The following is a 17,510-nucleotide window of genomic DNA, read 5'->3' as shown; positions in this document are numbered from 1 at the left end:
AAGTAATTAGCATTAATGAATAAATGATTAAGAACTTTACCAGGTGATGACACCCCTCCTAGCTCTAATAATCCATAGTTTTCATCCTACCAGTATTTAACTCTCATGAACCTCACTTTCTTTACCACAAAATACAGAAAATACCAAGTTTTGCTATATTAGAGACTCATTTAAAGGAACACGTGAGGTAATTTGTGCTAATATTCTCTGGAAAAAAAAAATCTGCTGTTGGTAAAATGAAAGGGAAAGGTCAACTCAAAAGTAAATGATTAGCCACTGACAGGAAATAAATTAGAAATAAAATCTGAGATAGACTCACACATATAAATCAGTTTTTTGTAAAACCATATTTTGAGATTAGACACAGTATTCCATCTTTTCCCAAACAATTGACTGCAAGACATTATTTTTAATTTGCTAGATATTTTCATCTGGTAAATAAATGGAACCAATATACAGAAGAAAGAATTTATCTCAGTCAAGTTTCACAGTATTATACTGATTCATGCAAATATCCTATACTATCTAAAACTTTATCCTATATAATCCTCTATTCAAGAAACCCTAGCTCAAATGTGGATTACAAGTGTAATTTCTCAGACTGAAATCACAATTTACTCTTCTGTATATAACCAGTCTGGCAAGCTAGCTACCTGAACATTTTAAATTCCCTTAAGGATCATTCTTACCTGGAAATTAGAGTGGAATACACAGCAGTCAACACTTTTATAATGTCCCTTAAGCATAGTTATCTGTTCTCCTGAGTAAATTGTATAAACAGCAATAGTGCTACCATATGGTACAAAAACAAATTCTGAACTGCAGCCACAGGAGACAGTGAATTTCAATCCTTTTCTGCTGTCATTATTAACTTTTCCATAGTTTACCTGCAGGATGTAAAATCGTAACATTACTCATTTCTTAAGTCTGAATTAAAAAGACAACAAAGACTAGAAGAAATATTTACTTAAAATATTATAACATACTATGGAAAGGGCTGTTATTAAATCTGTAGAAAATGATCAAGGTTCTAACAAAGAAACAAGAGCCAATGACATAAATATATGTTTCACATAAGAGGAGAATATAAATAGTAAAATACAAATAGTAAAAAAAATCCACAAAAGTGAATGCTTACATTTAAGCCAGTCTAGAAATAAAATGTAAATTAAGGCAATCTTAATCACTTTAGACCATTTAGCAAAAACTTTCAAGAAACCTTGAGACAGTGAATACCATTACAAGTGAGGTAACATGTTGGTGGCACATGTTGGTCAATCCTTCTAAAAGGCCAAATTATTTATTATGCAACAAAATGCAAAGATGTTCTTTTTGGGGGGAGGGAATAATTCTCTTTTTATTTTAAAATATTTTTTCTTGGGGCGCCTGGGTGGCTCAGTGGGTTAAGCCGCTGCCTTTGGCTCAGGTCATGATCTCAGCATCCTGGGATCGAGTCCCACATCGGGCTCTCTGCTTGGCGGGGAGCCTGCTTCCCTCTCTCTCTCTGCCTGCCTCTCCATCTACTTGTGATTTCTCTCTGTCAAAGAAATACATAAAATCTAAAAAAAAAAAAAAAATTTTTTTTTCTTAAGATTTTATTTATTCATTTGATAGAGACCCTGGGATCACAACCTGAGCCGAAGGCAGATGCTCAACGACTGAGCCATCCAGGCGCCCCAAATCATTTTTAATTGTGGCAAAATACACATGGCATAAAATTTGCCACCTTAACTGTATTTGAGTGTACAGTTTAGTGTACATTCACACTATTGTGCAAACCTTCATTATCCTCAGTCTCCAGAACTCTTTTCATCCTGCAAAACTGAAACTTTGTACCCATTACAAAGAAAGTTATTCTTATTCCTTGACTTAGTAATTACTCCTGGGAATTTATCTTAGGGAAATAATTAAACAGGAAAAAGCTATATACTCAGAGGAATTTAATGCAGCATTACCTAGAATGGCAAAATAGCTAATGATAATATAAATTCCTAATAATGTTACAATATCTCTACAGTTTACATAGTAATTAATAATTATGAAAACTATGCAGGAAGTAAGGATAAAAACTAGTTATAAAAAAGCACAGAACACAAATACATATATATATTCACACAAAACTGCAATTTAGGACAAAAATAAAAATTCTGCACCTGTACGCCAAAGGTACAAGCCCAATATCACATCTCTTCAGCAGTATGAAAAAGAAAATTCCAGGTCCTATCCCAATCTTACAGAACAAGAATCTTCACTTTAATAAGATCCCTAGGTGATCTAAAGGCTCATTAAAGTCTGAGAAGCTTTGGGCAAAATAAATTGATAGTGCTGATAGTGCTGAAATTATCCTGTTGATAATTTAGATTAAGCAGTTCAGAATAAGTGTAAAACCAGTAGCTAAACATTTGATTTATCAGCAGGAAGATCACCAAAGACTCTCAATACTATGGCTAACACTAGAGTTTTATTTATTTATTTATTTTTAATGATTTTATTTATTTGACAGAGAACACAAGTAGGCAGAGAGGCAGGCAGAGAGAGAGAGGAAGAGAAGCAGGCTCCCTGCTGAGCAGAGCCCCACCCCAGGACCCTGGATCATGACCTGAGCCGAAGGCGGAGGTCTTAACCCACTCAGCCACCCAGGCGCCCCAACACTAGAGTTTAGACAGTGATTTATTTTTTTGCCTTTTTGTCAAGGTCATTTGGGAGTGTGTGTGTGTGTATAATTATAAACATATATAAATGGACACCTGGGTGGCTCAGTGGGTTAAGCTCCCAATTCTTGATTTTGGCTCAGGTTATGATCTCAGTGTTGTGGAATCAAGCCCTGCATTCAGGCTCTGCATTCAGCAGAATCCACTCGAGAGTCTCTCTCCCCCTCTCCCACTCCTTGAGTTCTTCTCTCTCTGAAATAAATAAATCTTAAAACACACACACACACACACACACACACACACACACACACAGAGTGCCTGAGTGGCTCATTTGGTTGAGTGACTGCCTTTGGCTCCAGTCATGATCCCGGAGTCCCGAAATCAAATCCTCTGTCGGGCTCCCAGTTCCACAGGGAATCTGCTTCTGCTTCTCCCTCTGATCTTCTCCCCTCTCATGCTCTCTCTCTCAAATAAATTAATAAAATCTTTAAGAAAGAAAAAAAATCTATATCTATATCTATATCTGTCTATAAGCACATACTGAGGCCCAAATGGATATATGCTGATCATCTGTGGATACTACACTTGCCTTATCCACCCTTCAGGTTAACATGTGACAGAAATGAGCATATGCATCTAGCTATCCCACTGCAGCAGTGGTAGAATGAAACAGTAAAATATTAAATTTGGTAGATTTGGTTTGCAGAAACCCACTCCACTTTTTCTTTTCTTTTGCCTCTTTCGAGAATGACTTAGCCTCTGAATTTCATTATTCTAATCTCTTAAATAGAAATAGGATCATTTACCAGAGTTACTATGAAAAATCAGATGGAATAATGTAGATGAGGGACCTAGAACATAAAGGTATCCAGTAAGTCCCTAGATGTACTCCCATATATGTTTAAAAAGTATAACTTATTTAACTTATAACTTATTTCTGACCCTCTATGTGTAACTGCTTGCAGAATGACAGTGGAGAAGGAGAATGGAGAAAAAACACACAACTAGAAATTCTTTGCTCCCACTAGAAAAATTCTGAACTGGTAGACTGTGATGGCCTTATTCACATTTGTCAGAGGACCTAATGCTGAGTTCTTTCTACTCTACCACATTCTTTCCCAAATATGAACTGGAAAGTATTAAGTGAGGTATGAATATTGAACTAGCTCTCTTATCTTCATCCTTAGGCATTCCCCACCACATCCTGCAACTTACAATCCTATTAATCTCTGTAAATCATTGCTGTGATCAAATCACTTGTGGAATCAAAATCATCAGTATCTTTTCAATACCTAAGGAAGGAAATTCTAGTAACAGATTAAGGAAAGGAAGGATCTATCATTCACTAATGTTCACTATGTGTCAAACATACTAGCTGATTGTCTAAGGCTCCCATTTTATGACTATGTATGCTTACCAATGTATAATAAATAGCATGATGTATATTATTATGAAAGTACTGTAAAGGAGAGGCCCCTTTGGGCTATAATGTCTTAAAGGGGGTTAATAAAGGCTTTGAAAATATTTTTATAGTGGAGAAAGATATGGGACTTTGGATAAAGATGATGGCAAATCCAACTCCCTGTCTTATGAATTCCTTTTACTGTCCCAGGAAATTTATAATCTAGTCACTAAAAGAATACCTATAGTGACACAGAGATTCCATCACAAGGTAGCTTATTTTATTGTCAAACAATGATCAGCATAATGATAATAATGACAGGTAATATTATTGAATGCCCATATTTGCTGGAAATATCAATGTGCTTAATGTTTTGCACATGTTATTTCATGTAATACTCAAAACAATATTATAAGACAGTCAGCATTATTACACAAAAACATTTAGAAAGGTTAAATATTTTGATCAAGGTCTTTGGGATAGCAAATGACAGAATCAGAAACTAAATCCGGATTGCCTTAATCAAAAACCACTATGCCACACTATTATAAATTAGTTTTCCTTCATTCCCGAGGTGATGATCACAGTACATTCTACTACAAGTGAGCACTGGGTACGTGGAAGCATCTGAGCTAAACAAGAGGAATTATAGAGAGGTTGTGTCTAAGATGAACCCTAAAAGCAAGAAGCAGCTAGAATAGGAAGGAGAACACTATTTCAAAGCAAAGGCAGGAGTCTGTGCCTCGGAATGGAAAGGCAAGAGAGCAAAGTATTTTTTTTTTTTTTTTTTTAGATTTTATTTATCTGTTTGACAGACAGAGACCTCAAGTAGGCAGGGAAGCAGGCTCCCTGCCGAGCAGAGAGCCCGATGGGAGGCTCGATCCCAGGACCCTGGGATCATAACCTGAGCCGAAGACACAGGCTTAATCCACTGAGCAACCCAGGAGCCTCAAGAGCAAAGTATTTTTAAAAACCTGTTAAGTAGTTCAATAACAACAAAGTAAAATATGGCAAGTGGCAAGACCTAAAGCTTGATGAGTTAGAAGATATAGCTTATGAAGGTTTTGTGGGCAAAAGGCAAAAGCATCAGATTTTAATTACCTAGAAGTATTGAGGAAACAGTGAAAGACTTCTACTGGGAGATAAGTTTGGGAAAAGTTAGAAGAATGTTACAGTAATTAAATAGATCATGAGGAGCTAGAATGAGGCTGGAAGGGGAAGAAAGATACGAAAACAATTAAGAGAGAAGAATTAAGAAGTGTGTAGTTGATTTAATACATGGGATAAGGGGCAGGAAACAATAAAGTGTAGACTTCCAATTTCTAGACACTGGTCATAGTGAATAGTAATACCAGTAACTGAAATAGGCAACACCAGAAGAGCCATTATGAACTTTTTGTTCTTCTGTTGACCAAAACCTGTCTCCCTGTGCATTTTCCCTGCAACTACTTGTTATGTTCTCCAAGGCAATGGTCTCCAGAGCACAGTTCCCACACCTCAAGAAGCCTGCAACATAATCCATAAGGTGTGAGAAAAAAACATGAAAAGTTTTATTTTTAATTTCTTTTTTATTTAAAAAATAAGAAATTCACCTTTAATTAAACACAGGTTCACAACAGTTTTGTATATAACCTATAAATAATTATACAACTTTTTAAAATTTATTTTATTTTTTAAATATTCTAAGTAAAATTTATTGACTTTCTGAGAATCCTTACACATTTAATACTGCTTCTAGTTTTTTTTTAAAGGATTTTATTTATTTATTTATTTATTTGTCAGAGAAAGAGAGAGCAAGCACACAAGCAGGCAGAGTGGCAGGCAGAGGTGGAGAGAGAAGCAGGCTCCCCCCGAGCAAGGAGCCCGATGTGGGACTTGATTCCAGGACCCTGGGATCATGACCTGAGCCAAAGGCAGTGGCTTAACTGACTGAGCCACCCAGGAGTCCCAATATTGCTTCTAATTTATCACAGGAATTATTTCTCCAAAATGTTAATCACAACTAGAAAGAGTGTTTGGGAAATGTGGCAACGTTGTTTTTATAAATATGTCACATTACAAAACAACAAGCAGCACAAGTTACTGAGGTAGGTCCAGAACCTTTAGGCAGAATGTAGATACTTCAGAGAATTATCTCTGAAGAAGCAGAATATCTAATTTCCAGATCAAAAGTAAAGAAAATTACTCAAAGACAACATTAAAAAATAAGCTTTAGAAGTTTCCAAAGAAAACAAATATATTTACAACTTTAAAGTCAGGATTAGATAAAGTTTTCTTAACCTATGTCTTTTTTCTTGATATTTATTTTTAAGATTTAGAAGTTTCTACTGAAGAGGAAAAAAAGAGATGTAAAGATGAATCCCTCTTAAAAGCAAAAAGGAAGCATAAGAAAACACATAAAGAGAAGCATAAAATGGGAGAACCAGCTACACCCTAGAGTACTAAGCGTCTGCCTTTGGCTTAGGTCATGGTCTCAAGTCCCTGAACTGAGCCCTGAATCAGGTTCCCTGCCCAGTGGGGAGCCTGCTTCTCCTTCTCCCTCTGCACCACTCCCCTTGCCCCTTGCTCACTCATTCTCCCTCTCTCTTACTCCATCTCAAATAAATAAATAAAACAAAATAAAGAAAACCCACTAGGGTACTATTAATAAGGGAACATCACATAATAAAAATAGTTATTTATGGTATACCTATTATTTAATAGGTATTTAATTATTTAACAATTTAATTACTTACCCCTCTTCATACTTCCATTTTATCCTTAAAATTACTGTTTAGGTACATAATAACCCTAATTTATAAGATGGAGACACTAAAACTCCTTCGTAACGTCACTTTCAATAAACTAACGTCCCATATTACTAAATGGTAGGACTGTTATCTGTTTCCAATTCTGTCTGACAGGGCCTTAAATATTTGAAGGCAATGTGTCTCCACCGAGTTACTTTTTCTGGGACTGATGTCCCCAGTTCCTTTAAGTGTCCTCTGGAGGTGAGTTTCTGGGCTATTCTAGTCATCTTTGCATGAATGACTACTTAGATCAAGTCAATTTGAAAATGTATTATCAATTCTCAACACACTACTCAAGATATGGACTTACTACTACCCATGAGGTATGAGCATCACACTTAAGAAGGAGAGGAAAAATGGAATAAAATCACCCCAACATGTATATATATAGTCAATACCCTTTATACTTATCACATTCACCTGTGATGTACATGCCAACATACCTTTCCAAAGTGACCCCCACATATCACCACTCAAAGGTCTTTAGTGACTTTCCATTTCATCCCAAGAAAAAGCCTAAGCCCTTAAAAAGGCCTAGAAGCCAATATCCTGTCCTGTTTGTTTCCTTCTGTTTCTCATCTCCTAGTACTCTTCCCCTTGTATCCTCTATTTTAACACAAGGAGCCTCCTGATGTTCTCTGGGTATTCCAAGCACACTCCTGCCTCAGGGTCTTTCTCCTTTCTTCCTTCCTCTGCCTGGAATGTTAGCCTTCCCAGATATCAGATGGCTCACTTCATTTCCTTGGATGGATGGATGGATGTCTTTCCTCCTCTCCCTAGAATGTATGTTCCATGAGGACAGGACTCTTCTATGTTTTGTCTACTACTATATAATATTGTCTGGAAAATAAGATTTGCTCAATAAATACTTATTAAATAAATGAATGAGAAAAGAAAGGTGTGACTTGATTAGAAACATGATACAAATATAATGAATGGAAGATTCTAAATTAAAACTTGCAATGACAAGTTTCTAGTCTGAGATATGATGGAGAAGCACTTCATAAAGTACATGAGAGATTAGCAAACTCTAGTATGAACAATTTTGACCTTACAGTAAAATTAGAATTTACTAAAAGAAGTGATGTTTAGAGTATCTAAAAGAGAATTAGTTAGAAAGAAGGTTAAAGAAAGGAAGATGAGGGGCGCCTGGGTGGCTCAGTGGGTTAAAGCCTCTGCCTTCGGCTCAGGTCATGATCCCAGGGTCCTGGGATCGAGCCCCGTATTGGGCTCTCTGCTCAGCAGAGAGCCTGCTTCCCTTTCTCTCTCTCTTCCTGCCTCTCTGCCTACTTGAGATCTCAGTCAAATAAATAAATAAATAAAATCTTAAAAAAAAAAAAAAAAAAAAAAAGGAAGATGAAATGGGGCACCCGGCTGGCTTAGTCAGAAGAGCATGCAACTCCTGATCTAGGGGTTGTTGAGTTTTAGCCCCTTGCGGGGGAAAGATACTTAATTAACTATTAACGTAATACTTAAATTAATAAATACACTTAAAAAAAAAGAGAAAGGAATATGATTAATATCAATACCTACCTTAAAGTTTTAAGTAAATGCTATAAGGTATTTGGTATAATGACCACTGTGGGAAGAGTGAAATCTAGAGTCAAATTCTGTTGCTTTTTAAAAAGCTGTTTTAACTCAGGCAAGTTACCTAACCATTTATATCTCATTTCCTCATGTGTAAAATGGGTATTATAAGAGTAACTACCTTCACAGCATTGATTTCATGATTAAATAAGATTCTATATGCTTCAGTATATGTTATATGTTAATTTTTATTAAAACAGTATCTGACACATAAGCACTTTAATAAATATTAGTTATTATTACCACCAAATTACAAACTTATTAGCTTATTCTGAAAGTTATTAAACCACAGGCACACCTGGTAAGAACCGTAACATAAATTTTTAAAAAGTGTTAGAAATTAAATACCATGTAAGAATCTAGCACATTTAAAACACATTTAGTTCAGTATTAAAATACCATATCTTCTGGTACTATAACACTCATCTTAGATTTTGTTTACAAGTCATATAGAGAATAAAATTTGACTGTAAGTTTAATTTATATCAGTTCTCAATCTTTTATTCTTCTCCAACATACCTGAGAAATATGGCACACTCATATTACGCACAGTAGAGCAATAATTCTCCACTAAGTGGGGAGAATGCGGTGGGAGCATGGTAGGGTGGACTGTCCTGTGTGAGAGTTATTAGTTCACATAATGAAAAAATATAAAAAGAAAACTGGAATACAGAGACCAGAAAAGAGTTAAATCTACAGAAGGACACCAAGTATATTTCACAGATCCATTTTAAAAATATATATTCAAAAAGTTAGAGAGAGGCACCTGGCTGGCTCAGTCAGTCAAGGATGCGACTCTTGATCACAGGGCTGTGAGTTCAAGTTCAAAAAAAAAAGAGAAAAGAAAAGTTGGAGATATTTAAAATCTCTTACTAGTGTGTTTTCTCCACTGGAACTATTCCAGAGCCTCATTCGATTATCTGTACCAACAGTAAGGAGATGAAGCCCATCACTTGTAAAACACAAGCCATTAACTTTCCCATTATGAGCAGTGTTTGCTGCAATGAAAAATACAATTCAGTTAATCTATTATTATAGTCAGCACACACTTAATGCTTGATGATACAGTTATTTAAACATATTAAAGGACAATTACCTGAATTACTTAGAACATACAAGTTGATTATATTTGGATTATTTGAATATCATAAGCCATATAAATTAGAGCCATAAAAATGGAGAAAAACAGGAAAACTAAAGAGGAAGAAATCTTGCCAAATATAATTTTTCTTCAGAGAGTAAGCTGTGCTGTACAACTCAATTAAATGCATGCCTAGCATTAAATTTTTTAATTAAACACCTTACAAATTTCTCATATAATATTTCCATTTTTTAAAAAAAGATTTATTTATTTCCAAGAGAGGCAGTGAGAAAGAGCATGACGGGAAAAGGTCAGAGGGAGAAGCAGACACCCCTTGGAGCTGGGAGCCCAATGTGGGACTTGATCCCGAGACTCCAGGATCATGACCTGAGCTGAAGGCAGTTGCTTAACCAACTGAGCCACCCAGGTGCCCAATATTTCCATTTTTAATCTAAAAGTCATTTCATGGACTATTAAAAATAAGTAATACTAGTATTTACTATTTTTAAAAAAACTTACAACAGGGAAAGAATAAGTGTTCTAGTTTGATTTAAAATTTGTATTACCTTCAAAATGACCAAATTTAAGAAAGCATAATTCTCAAGAGCCTGATTAATTTAATTAAAAAGATTATTAAAACAATCATAAAACTGTATATAGTTCATCCTAAGATTTTTCTGGTTCACAATTAATTCTAAATCAGAATCTTATCCTATACAGAAATTAAATTCTAGGGGCACATAAGTGGCTCAGTTAAGTGTCTGACTCTTGATTTCATTTAGGTCATGATCTCAGGATCCTGGGACAGAGCCCCACATTGGGCTCTGCCCTCTCCTAGAAGCCTGCTTAGGATTCTCTCTCCTTCTCCCTCTGCCCAATGCCTGCTATGCATGCAACACACTCTCTCTCAAATAACTAAATAAAATGTTAAAAAAAAAAAAAGAAATTTTATTGGAAAAATGAAATTGAGGTACTTTATCACCAGGATAGCAGCTGACATGTGTAATACAAATTACAAATTCTATTTTCATGCAATGGCCACAAAATGTTACTATTCCTTGTTTACTGTAGCTTTCTAAGTGGCAATGAATTTGTATTAGTTGACCTCACTGGAGGAAAAAAAGTAAAAACATAATTCAGAAATGTTTCTGCATTTGAAAATTTAGAGGTAGATGAAATGCCATACTTCTTCCTATCTTGAAAAAGACAACCATAATTTAGTTATGTACTTCTGGAAATCAATTAATCATGAATGGCATTTTTTAAATCATAAAATTTGCAACTTTTTCTATACATTAATTACTTGGTTTCAATTAAAAATTTTCAATATAAAAATACTATCATTGGCATATTTCTATATTAATGTATTCTTCATTACCTGATTCAACAGCTTGTGACTTTTTTCCATTATGCTGATCAAGAGTAATTAAACATCCTGATGCTCTTCTCACATCCCATAATTTTACTCTACTGTCAGCACTAAGAATAAACAGATGTTACATTGACATATATAGCTAGGACAGTGACTGTACTCTTCACCTATCTTTCCAGTATTATGGCATACAGAAGTCTCAGATTATTAGTGCAAATATATTTGTACATTTGGGTTGTTTAGCTTTTGCCTTTTCATCAAATATTCAAAATCAAAAGTAGCAAAAAGCAGTGGAAAGAAAAAGCCAAAAAAAAAAAAAATAGGTAACCTTTTTTTAGATCACAAGGACAGAATTCTGCTGATTTTTATTTTGTTTTTAATGGTTCCTCCACCAAAACTAGATAGTTTTAGAGCTTGTCCCTTAGGAAGCTTTTTACTACATCCTTTCTATTGTTTATTATTCAAATGTTTTCTAGACAATCAAGCAGCTAACTAATTTTACTTTAAGAATTCAGGGCGCCTGGGTGGCTCAGTGGGTTAAGCCTCCACCTTTGGCTCAAGTCATGATCTCAGGGTCCTGGGATTGAAGCCCACTTCGGGCTCTCTGCTGTGCAGAGAGCCTGCTTCCCGCTGCCTCTCTGCCTACTTGTGATTTCTCTCTCTCTCTGTCAAATAAATAAATAAAATCTTTAAAAAAAAAAAAGTTCATTTTGCATGAATTTGGTGTTTTCTTTTCATATGAAAAAATTAAGGTAATAGTAAGGACAATGTATTTATATTTGGTTTCCTATACTCAAATCAATCTTTGCAAGATATACAAGAATTAACTTTAATGTCTCTTAGAATTCGGACACTTATTTTTATCTCAAGTATGTGAAAAGAATAAAGGCAAAAAACCATGATCACGTATCAATTTCAACTACTCCTAAAAAATATATAAATCACTTTAACTAATGCTATCATGTTCTCAAAAAGGACCTCAACAATATTCTAACAAATTGGGTTTATCCAGATCCCTTTAATTACAAAGAGCAATACAACGCATTTTATAAGCCTATTTCTAAATAAATCTTTTCTCTGTAGGTACAGGGCTTATCTCTTCCTGTAGTCTTGATTCTTTTCACAGATCATCATAAAAGCTAGCCAATTAGAATAGCAAGCAAAAATCTAGCATTTCCCATTTTCAAAATGGTTTTCTTTCTTTCCAGCTTGGGGAAAAGTCTACAATGGGATGAGTCTGAGGATTTAAGTACTTTCTGAAACAGATAAAATTTGGACTTATCTGATTCCTAACATGATTACTAGGTCCATCTGAGAACTGAAAGCCTCTTAGCTTTCCCATGGTTTGAGGAAAACCAAGTAAGGCATGAATAATATAATTCTGCCCTATCATGGACCCACAACCAGCACCTAGATTTTCACCTTCACACCTCCTTAGGCAGCCTTTTTACAGCTTTATTCTAGACTTGTTCTATTTCAGAAAGCGTAGATCTTAATATCACATTCTATAAACTATTAACAGAAGCTTCTCTGGGGACTAAATTGCTTGCTCATTGTAGGTAGTCATTACATATTATTAAATTGAATCAATTAATAAATGTTGAATCAGATTCAAAATAATTCTGTATTAAAGAAAATGAACTGAAATGCTACTGTTTTAAAATTAAGACTTATACTCGGGTAAAAAAAAATAGCAATATACTTTTTTTTACAGGTAGTACTAGTAGACTTGCATTGCTAGAGATTCTCTTGTTTTCTGTGTTTTAAAAGGTGAGCACCTTCAAGATATGTAGTGACAGGACTTAAAAACTGTAACTCAGTTATTTAAAGGGCCTAATTAATAACTAAATATGCATCTTAAAAAATAGTGTTTTGAAATTTTTATCATTAATTATTAACTTCAAAACCAAATAATTTGCATGTTACCTTGCAGTTGCCAAGACATATTCACAACGAGGTGACCAGGAAACTGCCAATATTTCTTGTCTGTGACCTGCAAATATAACTGTATGAAAAGTCTGTAAATACTTGAAAAATCAAAAGACACAGTGTAATTAAATATGTCTGATTTTGAAGAAAGTGAAGACTACTAAACATAAATTGATATGATCATTACTTTTTCACATTTATAAAAATCTATGTTTAAATATTAATATGAAGTCTGTGCAGCATTTCTCACACATGTTATCTCATTATAAATGGCCTGGTTTCGCATTGGAAAGAGCAAATGAATCTTTTTTAATACAGCTGTTAGATTCAAAAGTGAATCCACCATTAAGTAATATAGCTTAAGCTCATTTACTTGTATCTTCCACAAAAAAATCCACTGCAGCAAACCATACAAGTTAAACATTCTAGAGAATAAAAAATGACTTCTAACTTTTCAGAAAGTTATAATAGAATTTTTTTTAAAAAATTCATGATTGTAGAAAGCATTTGGATAAAATTTTTTTTCTAGAAAGCACATTTATTGGATAATTGACTTCAGCATTTTAATTCACTTTTGCCTAGATGAACTATTCAAAGTAGATATTTTCATCGACCTAACTTATATTACTAGAGATTCATGACAATTTAAAACAAATGTTGTCCATTTCACAAAATTCTCTTGATATATTATGTGTTTCTCGGGGATGAGTAAAAATGTAAATTTCCAAATTACAAGCCATCTTTCCATTGTTTAGAATCAATGATCTAATACTGATAAGTAGCAAAAATATTCAAATTAATATATCTTAACCAAAATATTACTTTAATAGCTTTTTCTAAAATATTTGCATTCAGGGGAAAAAAGCACCTAACAAGAACAATACTAAACAATGCCTATAAGACAAATGTACCAATGTAAGTTTCATAAATAATTTTTTTTTAATGTAGAAATAAGATAAGATTTTCAGCTAGACTTCCCATATCCTTTGAGTTTACCCTATGGGTATTGTTTATATAAATGTCTCCTCAATAGTTCAGTTTTATAAGAATAATGCACAGAAGGATCTTTATTTCCCTGTTGACTTTTAACAACTAGCACAAAATACATCAGTCATGTCAGTTACAAAGAATACATTGTTAGTAATGTTTCTTTTTATTGAATGGTTTACTCAAAGTAGTTGTTGTTTCAAATAAAAAAAAATACCCTGTAAAATGTGGGAACAGGATCCAGACTTTAAGTCACAAAGTTGTACTTTGGGCCCTCTAGTACCAACTGTAAAAACAAAAACAAAAATGGTTTAAGATAATTTTCTTATAAATCATCACCAAAAGGAAACAAGAAACTACCATTATGAATCATAATATCTTCTCTGTATCTACACGGAAATATAAAAAAAAGTATGCCAAAAATATACTTCAAATCATTTTAAATGTTTATAATTAGAAAACGTAATTGCAGTTATACCTTAGCACTAAGAGAGCTGTATTATTACATTATCGTCTAATGTTTAATTTTGAAATAATAGGTTCACAGAAAGTTGCAAATACAGGACAGAGAGACCCTGTGTACACTTCACCCATGTTGTTCCAACCACTGTTAATGTTAGGTAACTATACCACAGTTTCACAACCAGGAAATCTACATTGCTACAATGTATATGCACAATTCTATGCTATTTTATTATATCAAATAACTTTACTTAATGCCTCAGCCTTTCCATATTAATGATACACTTCCAGAGCCTCTGGCGACAGTCTGAGTGGACCTTGAGGACAAGTTAGTGCCCAGCTCTTCTCTACAGACGATGCAACTGACTAGTGTCTGCAGGTGAAGATATTCATGCAGTGCCAAACAAATAATGGAATCATAGGGACCTGATACCAGATACCAGAAAAACACTTTTCTTCTTCACACATAAAAATTCTTTTTGTAGGTGCTTTCATAAAAATGGATGTTTAATTTGAATAACACAATAAACAAAGGAAAAGAAAATAATTTCCATTTTTTAAATTGTGTTCAATTGAAAAAGTTACCAAATTTTGTTCATGTAAAATCTTTGAAATTTTGGTGGTTGAAAATTAACTCCTTAGGGAACAAAAATATATTTTCTTAATCTTTGAATCCTAGCCACTAGCACAGTGCCCGACTTGCACAATACCAATAAAACTGAATGTAAATATAGCATATACTTGAGTTTTTAAAAAAAAAATTATGATGTTCATTTGGGTTTAAATATCTATATTAAAACTAAGTAGGTAATAAGAGCGAACAAGTTTCAAAATGTTGAAAAGAAAAAGAGTATAGGTACAAACCTGCTACCAAACAGTGTTTGGTGGCAACTGGAGACATATGATGACTATAAACGGTTTCTTCAAAATTAAATATATCTGCAGTCTGATAATCAAAAGACATTAAAAATTTTTAAGTTTTAATTATAGTCACAAAATCAGTAAACATTTTATTTATTTCCACATTGTTACCAATTTTTAAATGACCATTAGCCATTTATTTGACTTACACATAGGAATGTGATACACTCAAAAACCTGTTAATTTTAAATCCTATGTTATTGGAGTGCCTGGGTGGCTCAGTTGGTTAAGTGTCTGCTTTTGGCTCAGGTCTTGATCCCAGGGTCCTGGAATCCAGTCCCACACTGGGCTCCCTGCTCAGTGGGGAGCCTACTTCTCCCTCTGCCTCTGCCTCTCATGAATAAATAAATAAAATCTTTAAAAAATATAAATCCTATGTTATTGGGGTGCCTGGGTGGCTCAGTGGGTTAAGCCGCTGCCTTCGGCTCAGGTCATGATCTCAGGGTCCTGGGATCGAGTCCCACATCGGGCTCTCTGCTCAGCAGGGAGCCTGCTTCCTCCTCTCTCTCTGCCTGCCTCTCTGCCTACTTGTGATCTCTCTCTGTCAAATAAATAAATAAAATATTTTAAAAAAAATCCTATGTTATTTATTGCACTCTGTCCCTTTTATGAGAGAAACAGTTTTTCTCTAATAAATTCGAGAGATGAAGAAAAGACAACCACCTGGTTCACCATCTTCCTCTCTACTCCAGTCTGGGGAACTTCATCATCTACACAGGTGATCCAGTCAGCACTCTGCCTCTCAGTCCCATTCAATCTCAGCTACCGTATCCCAGCACTCTCATCACCTGTACTCATTCTTTCTTCAAAATCAAACATTTCAGGTATGATACATTAGCAATTTTAATGTATGACCACAATCTTCTACCGTTTTCATTTTAGTTTTTCCCAACTATTTCCAAGACATCCAAATATAACCCCAAACTCCCATCAGTTCCTCCTATCTTTGCTTTTTTTCCTTCTTCAGCATGGATTCAGATACTGCATCCCACCATATCTCCAACTCCTTTGTCATTAATTCTTTCACTCCGTGGAGACTTGAACTTTGGATGACTCCAAATGTCTGCCTTCTCTGTACCTTTATCCACACTGATCTATACCAGAGGTCAGCAAATTTTTTCTGTAATGGGTAAGACTAAATATTTTAGCCTTTGAGGACTATTACTCATTTCTGTCATTACCACCTACTTATTTCTGCCACTGTAGGGTCAAAGCAGCCATAGACAAGAAAGAATCCCCCCTGCCCCCAAAAGAGGCCATGGGCCCAGCTGACCTCTACTTTAACCCAAGAGAAGAGATTCTTACAGTAAAGCAAACTGCCATCACTATAAAAGATCATTCATCAGTGCTGACTTTCAGTCAGTATTGACTTCATCAATATTGACTTCAGTCCTATTATATTTCACTACTATTCTCTGCAATATTCACAGCTATTTCAAACTTCCACACTATCCACGGACATCACCACTTGGTCATAACAAGTGATCTGATCTTTGATACAAAGAGGAATCAGAAAGTCATTCAATGAAAATTCACTGAGTATGTCTTATCAACAAACCTACAAACACATTTGCTTCCATTTATACTTCTTCCTTCTTTGTTCCTGTTATCATGGAAAAACTATCCTTCCTCATATTTAAAGTTAATATCCCTACCTGTGTTCAGATCCCCCTCAGCACTATCTCATGCTACACATCATCTCCTTTATCTCCAGGACACTTAAAAACTCTGCATCCAAACCAGCTCATTACCATCAGCATTAAAAAATGTTTACGTTTCTTTCATCTTAACAGCAACCCTCTCCCCAAGACAAGAAAGGAAAAACCTTTCATGCTCTATCCCTAATTAATCTTCTTTCTTCTTCTTCTTCAAATCCAAACTTTGGCTCTCATTTCTTAGCTCCCGAATTTCTTAGCTTACCACAATCTTATTTTTATCTCCACTACTCCCATTCACACTACTCTTCCCATATAACTGATAGCTACCATCACCTAGTCTAGACCTTATCTTACCTAACCTGTCAGTAACATTCAACACAACTGATTACTCCATCTTCCTTAAAACGATCTCTTTCACTGGTTCCATTATATCACACACTCCTGATTTTCCTCTTACTCTTTTACAAGCTTTGGTTCCTTTTCCTCTCTTATTAATCTTGGTCTTCCCAAAGTTTTGTTCTATGTACTCTTCTCTTCAACTGCCACCTATATGGTGGTGACACAAATCTAAATTTTCTGTGTAGACCACATTCTTAAAAACCAGATATATATAGCTCACTTCCTGGATTATCTTCATTTGGATTTCTTGTGAATCCTTCAAATTTAACAAA

General features: G+C 34.7%; 1 protein-coding gene across 3 annotated transcripts in view; it reads right to left on the bottom strand.

Moving 5' to 3' along the window:
• Positions 1–17,510, bottom strand: part of ERCC8 (ERCC excision repair 8, CSA ubiquitin ligase complex subunit) — a 57,440-nt gene that overhangs the window by 11,635 nt on the left and 28,295 nt on the right. For all 3 annotated transcript variants that reach the window (XM_044224151.1, XM_044224157.1, XM_044224167.1), the window contains 6 exons: positions 15,125–15,206; positions 14,016–14,084; positions 12,809–12,875; positions 10,889–10,989; positions 9,303–9,427; positions 690–887 (listed from right to left, as the gene is read on the bottom strand). In XM_044224151.1, coding sequence (XP_044080086.1) covers positions 690–887; positions 9,303–9,427; positions 10,889–10,989; positions 12,809–12,875; positions 14,016–14,084; positions 15,125–15,206 — 642 coding nt within the window. The remainder of the gene's footprint in view (positions 1–689; positions 888–9,302; positions 9,428–10,888; positions 10,990–12,808; positions 12,876–14,015; positions 14,085–15,124; positions 15,207–17,510) is intronic.

The sequence above is a fragment of the Neovison vison genome, chromosome 1, assembly GCF_020171115.1.
Source record: "Neovison vison isolate M4711 chromosome 1, ASM_NN_V1, whole genome shotgun sequence".
Taxonomy (NCBI): domain Eukaryota; kingdom Metazoa; phylum Chordata; class Mammalia; order Carnivora; family Mustelidae; genus Neogale; species Neogale vison.
This window is presented reverse-complemented; position numbering and strand designations above follow the sequence as displayed.